The sequence below is a fragment of the Limulus polyphemus genome, unplaced genomic scaffold, assembly GCF_000517525.1.
Source record: "Limulus polyphemus unplaced genomic scaffold, Limulus_polyphemus-2.1.2 Scaffold840, whole genome shotgun sequence".
NCBI classification, from domain to species: domain Eukaryota; kingdom Metazoa; phylum Arthropoda; class Merostomata; order Xiphosura; family Limulidae; genus Limulus; species Limulus polyphemus.
In genome coordinates, this window is record NW_013666450.1 from 247,988 (window position 1) to 254,501 (window position 6,514).

At 33.2% G+C, this 6,514-nt stretch overlaps 1 protein-coding gene across 1 annotated transcript in view; it reads left to right on the forward strand.

The window, feature by feature from the left end:
* Positions 1-5,973: 5,973 nt before the first annotated feature.
* The window catches only part of LOC106460811, a 6,493-nt gene continuing 5,952 nt past the window's right edge, over positions 5,974-6,514 (forward strand). The window contains exons 1-2 of the mRNA XM_022387606.1: positions 5,974-5,979; positions 6,246-6,514. Of these exons, the coding sequence (XP_022243314.1) occupies positions 6,323-6,514 (192 nt within the window). The 5' untranslated portion in view covers positions 5,974-5,979; positions 6,246-6,322. The remainder of the gene's footprint in view (positions 5,980-6,245) is intronic.

The window sequence follows — 6,514 nt, forward strand, 5'->3', positions numbered from 1 at the left end:
TAGCCCAAGAGTTGGCGGTGGGTGGTGATGACTAGCTGCCTTCCTTCTAGTCTTACACTGCTAAATCAGGGACGGTTAGCGCAGATAGCCCCGTGTAGCTTTGCGTGAAATTAAAAAAAAACAAAAATCAAACCGTTTCTACACTTTTTTCCAATTAAGAAAGTTTTAAACCGTTATAATAATGATTTCTGGACTAGAAAACACACGTTTAATGCTAAGTATACGTACCATTTTTGAGTAGAAAAGAAAATAGGGAATATTATTTTACATTCATAGAAAAGGTTTAGGTGATGTTAATTCTTTTGTTTTATTTATTGTTAAACACTAAGCAGCACAATGGGCTATCTGTGCTATGCCATTCTCAGTGAGTGACCCGTCTAAATTTAGCATTATAGGCCATTGAGTTCACGGCTGAGCCATTACAGTGGCTTGGTAAGTATTTATAGTCCCAAATTATATTATGTAATTTTTAATAATAAAGTAGACAAATAAAGTTGTCAACAAATTACCTGACAAATAATGTTTGTTACTGACGTAAAGTGTTCTTTATATCAAGTTTGACGTGAATCTAGTTAATGACAGAAACGATAGATCTATCTTTTTAGAAAATTAATATAGTAAAGAAAGGCAAGATAAGACCTATCCTACTTATGTTCGAAAGTGTAGTATTATTTGAGCTCAGTAGAAAGAGTCCCTATTACGGATAACATCTTTGAAACTATCTAGAAAGTGAGGCCATCATGAAAGTGCCTCTTATTAATGATAAGTTTAATGCCGTCATATGACGGAAAATAATGATTAATTTTTCTTCTCAGAATTATATCAAAATAAATGTTTTACGAACATGTTCTCCAAAGATTTATTATAATCTAGTAACAATATACATATGGAGAATGATTATCCTATTTTTAGTAGTTCACGATCATAAATTTTCTTATGTTTATCTGGTCATCTCATTTAAGTATTGTTTGATTAGCATTTTGACTTCTGTATATTTTTAAGTTATGTTCAAATGTTCTTCTTGACAAATCGTTATAGATTGAAACATGCGAAAAACCTGATTTTCAAAAACATATTCCAATTTGGTCAACTGTATTACCCTGCAAATTATTAATTGTGATGGTAAAGGCAGTGAATTTTATTATGAATTTTGGGGTCTTCTCTTTGGACTGTCTTCCTCAAGTTTATGGCTTAAATAAGAGTGGATTGCATTCTCCAATCTTGGCTCAGCGGTAATTCTCTGAACTTACGACACTAAAACTCTGGTTTCGATACCGGTGTTGGACACAACACAAATAGCCCATTGTGTAACACTGTGCTTAACAACAATCAAACAAACAGATAATGATAAACAAAACCATAATCCGCAGTATATTTTACTTTCGACGAACATTTAATTATTCCTCGTAACAGCCGTCAATGTTCAGATAAGATCAAACATCGGATCGTAAAACAGGAAGGATAGGAAACATTATTCTTTACACTTCTATTTCGTGAAGTCCAAATAAATACTGGAGATTATTAGTATAAAAAATATTTTAAGATCAACTAAAATATTTGTTGCTTTGGATATTAAGAAACTTGAAGATCATATTTTTCCAACTTTTTTATTGAATATTAATTTTCTCTGTGCTCTTTCGAATACCACAATTAAATCAAATTGAAAAATAGCAACACATTCTGATTAATTACTTATACATCTGTACTGATTATACATGTAAAGTTTTATCTTGAATAAATACCGTATAAATATCCACAAAGACAATATTTGTTATTCTGTTTTATAGTTATAAAATCGATTAACATGAATAACAAACTTTTCTACACCAAATTTTTTTTCATCCTAAATAAAAATAATACAATTCAATAAACTTCACATGACTCACGCGCTTATAACCCATACAAAAATGCCTCAATTGGAAAGTATTTCCAATAGGTTAACAAGAACTATATTTAGTTCGATTAGAGTTAATATTGCACAACAATTTCCTGAAGATAAACTGTTTCGGAGGAAGAATATACGTTTCTAGAAAATTGTTAAATCAGTTCTTATTCAGTGTCAATCAAAAAGCAGCGAATTATAAACAAATATTTCTCAGTACTAGATCTGTGATTTAAATGTTTTTTCTCAAAATATAGAACCCGTTGGGTATAACAGAATTAATAAACTAGGATTACACCAAACGTTCTACAGTAAATTTAGGCATAAAGTTAAATAATTTCATTTAGTACCAAATTGACGAAAAAAAATATATGTAGTTTCGATTTATCCCAATCGATATTAAGTTATCAAACAATATTACAACTTAAAACATGCTAGTTTAATAAAAGCAAGTACTTGTTGTTCTTAGTGGATTAATTGTCTAATATTATTAGGTCGTCAAGAAATTAATGTCGCTTATTTTTAGAGGAAAAAACCCGAACAACTTGTATATCATAACAAAACATTTATTAAATGAAATAGTCCCAATTCTTATCGATGACGCTTTTCCATCTCACATTCAGGTTGTTAATGCTCTGATTAAAGAAATCAATTTTCTTTGAAGCAAAAAACACTTCGATGTTCTCTTTAACACCTTCCACATCTGCATACGTTTTCCCCTTAAGATGGTGTTGCAGTGAACGAAAAAGATGGTAATCTGATGGTGCCATATCTGGAGAATATGGTGGGTGGGGAAGAACTCCCCAACCCAACTCCATAATATTGTGTTGCGTCAAAAGTGTCACATGTGAACGTGCATTGTCGTGGAAAAGAAGAACACCTTTCCGATTGAAGAGTGAAAGGCATTTCTGATGAATGGCTTAATTTAAACGTTCCAGTTGCTGACTAGAGACCTCTACATTGACAGTTCGCTGTGGATTGAGCAGTTCGAAATGAATTACTCCTTTGATGTCCCACCAAATGCAAAGCATCACTTTCTGCAAATGGAGTTTAGGTTTTTGGGTCGGAAATGTTTTTGTCTATGACTGAGCCATTGCTTTTGGCGTTTGATACTCGCAAAGAGAATCCAATTTTTCATCACCGGTGATAATTCTGTCCAAAAATGGTTCACGCGCATTACGCGCCAGAAGAGACGAAGCAATGTTCACACGTTCGAAACGATGATCATCGGAGAGTTCGTGAGGTACCCAAACACCTTCTTTATGGAAGTTTTCCATATTCCTTTGAAGGTTACGTATTGTTTCATGAGAGACATGCAATTTCGTGGCCATTTCACGAGTGTTTTGCCTTGTGTTAGACTCAACAAGCGTCTTCAGAGCATCAATATCAATTCCAACATGTCGGTCCCTACCATCACAGTTTGGAAGGCTAAAGTCACCTGAACGAAATTTGCTGAACCATCGTTGACACTTACGAACGTTCAAAACATTTCCATAATAATTCATTTGTTACTGGGTTTATAACAGTACCTCTGTCTGTCGGGGTGTGAACGAGTTCTATCGATGGGTGGAGGATTATCGTTTATTTCCTTTCAGCTGAGGAAACAGAAACGTGATCACAAATATTAGGAGAAAATTAACATTCGCAGAAATAATGAAAGTAAGATGTTGTTGAAGTCTGTTTCTCTTCCATTTACCCCTGTTCTTTATAATTAGACAAAATATATATATATACCTCTTACTTTGATATATTTTACGCACTGGACGTCGGAAATCTGATATGCCTAACAAACTAGACCAACATTCCGATCATTTGAGCTAGTTTGACCTAACTTCGCAAATGAAGGATTTTCTGTCATAAGAATACAAGGACTGGATCCTAATTCTGAAAACTTTAGAAAGGTATCACTGCTCAAGCTCTTGAAGGAAGACATCATGCTAATGTTCCGAAGACGACTCAGACAAAGTCAGCAGGAACAAAGTAGGTATGACAGAAGCTTGTTGAATGATGTGGTGCGAAATATCTGCAATTGGGTGATTTTAACAGTGGAACAACCACCTTCCTAAACTGGAAAAAGTCTTCTGCAAACTGAAGAGAGAATACTACAATGGGAGGAAGACTTGTGACTAAGATTTGTGACCAAGTTATGAGACTAGTCACGGCAACATCCGCAGCTTCTCTAAAGTCATTAAATATTGATGGTGATGGCTGCATCAATTTTGATTCAAAGCAATCTAACCACAAGCAAGGTGGGATGTTGTCGACTGTACCAACGAACACAGGTTGCCAATAAAAAAAATGAACTTGTGTGCCTTTTGTCAATAAGAACTGGAAGGATAAATGGGATAAGGTAACAGTTCATCCCACACATTTTGAGTTCATTCTTTTATACTTACTTTCTCATATTATCTACTAAACTATATTATTCAGTAATGATTTTAACTACTGTATAATGAACGTGTTTCTGTAACCACTTCAACTGTTTTAACTTTTATCTTAAATTTTGAGTTTCCTTTATCACGATCGGTACGAGTTTTACTTTATTTTGTGTTCTAGAGTTTATTATTTTTGTTTCTATGTTGAAGTTATTGTGTTGTAGTAAAAACTTACGTTGTTTACCTGATGTTTAAACGAGTTAATTAGATCCTTCGATTAAGTTTAAAATTAAATCTTTAAAGATCGAAAAGAGAAAGGCCTTGCTATCAGGAAAGATGTGGTGTCAAGTTAGTTTGGATGGCTACCCACTTTTCTTTTTTGTGTAAATTGTAATGCCTGTGCACTTTTTGTACTAATTTTTGAAATACTCAAGAGGAGCAAAAGTTTTTTTTTATAATTTGTGTTTGATTATTTAAAAACACAACTTGATGTTACAGAATGGAGTATATGTGCTCTGCCTACCATGGGTATCTGAACTTTAAGCATTTTTGTCTAATGTAAGTAAAGAAAGAAAGAAATTAAAACTTATCACATTGTATCTACAAAATCCGACATGGGTAATGGTATTTTCATTTGGAGTCTTTAATACTGCTTTTTCCAACATTCAATATTTTATCTCATCAAAATTACGAAATTTAATCCAGATCTTACCTTAAATAATGAATTAAAACACAAAATCCATTGATACAATTGAAAGTCGCATTATTAAATATATTTTTTGATAACTTCCCGACACTTAACACCTATTCTATCACATAATAAGCGAATTTTTCCTAAAGTTACTTTTAAGTATCTTTTTATACTCCAAAATGTTTAATTGATAAAGGTAAGATTTCTTGGTCTGATTTCTTTACAGGAAATTTCTTTTGTATGAAAACTAAAAATACCTTACGTCTTCGGACATGAAAATCTTACAAACTTTTAACCCATAAGAAAAATTACAGTAAGTGATATGCACTAAAGACTTGCCCAATAGCTTTCGAAGCTTTCACATATTACTGACGTAATTCAAAATATCTGTCTGGGGAAAAAACTTTCAATTACAAAATTTAAAAGATTTCCTACTAATAAACTTTGGAGAAGTGAGGTATTGTTCTCCGTAGTTTCCTTTCAAACATCCTCTGTCTAATGTTTATAAACTAGAAGAATTTTTCTCCATTAATCTGGGTTTCAAAATCCAAGATAAACATTAATTCATCAGTTTGGACAGCAGACTTATACTAACTGGAAAGAGTCTTGCTGACCACTAAGTCTCTTGCTAGACGGTTTAAACGACTAAGGCAAAAAGATACGTAAACAATAAAATGCAGCTTAATTTATAAATGTTTATCCTGGTATAAAGTCTGTTACAATAAGCATTAACACTAACAAGAACGTGGGCACAAAGTAGACCGAGAGAGAAAGAGAGTTGAATAAATATAGGTGGTGTTCTCGATATTACCAACAGAATAATAAAGGTTTTCATGGGATGTGAAGATGCTGCAAATGTTATAAGTTCTTTCCACATCGTGGACCAATGATAAAAATATTAGATTTCTTATAACAATAAATTTTCTTCAACTATTTTGTTTAACCACACACCAGGAACGTCAGATCTTACAGAGTTGCTTGTGTATACTCGATGTGTGTGTAGTAGATGATCTGACTTAGGGGAGTCACGGGTAAGAAACAAGAGCAAGTTTTAAAATTATTCCTAGCTATTCTTGCTGCATTTTGTTACAAAATGTTTCCTGAATCCAACATTGTAAATACATGTTAAGATTATTCTAAAATTTAACTGATTAAAAAATTTCCTTCTGAATTTATCAGAACATATACTTAAGCTGGTTATATATTATGTTCAGAAAACTTAATGTTATGATGAAGGAAAAGTTGTTTTTTTGTTGCTAACAACAACTATAAATGAACTGTATATTCTTGTGCCCAGGTTATGGTAATTTTGATGGAGACAAACATCAAGTTATTATTCCCTCTCATCAACTTGGAGTATCTTCTTCGACTTGGATGGAAGACAAGCGTCAGGACGTAATTCCTTATCCTCGAGTTGGTCGAACTTCCTGGAACTTGACGGAAGACAAGCGTCAGGACGTAATTCCTTATCCTCGAGTTGGTCGAACTTCCTGGAACTTGACGGAAGACAAGCGTCAGGACGTAATTCCTTATCCTCGAGTTGGTCGAACTTCCTGGAACTTGACG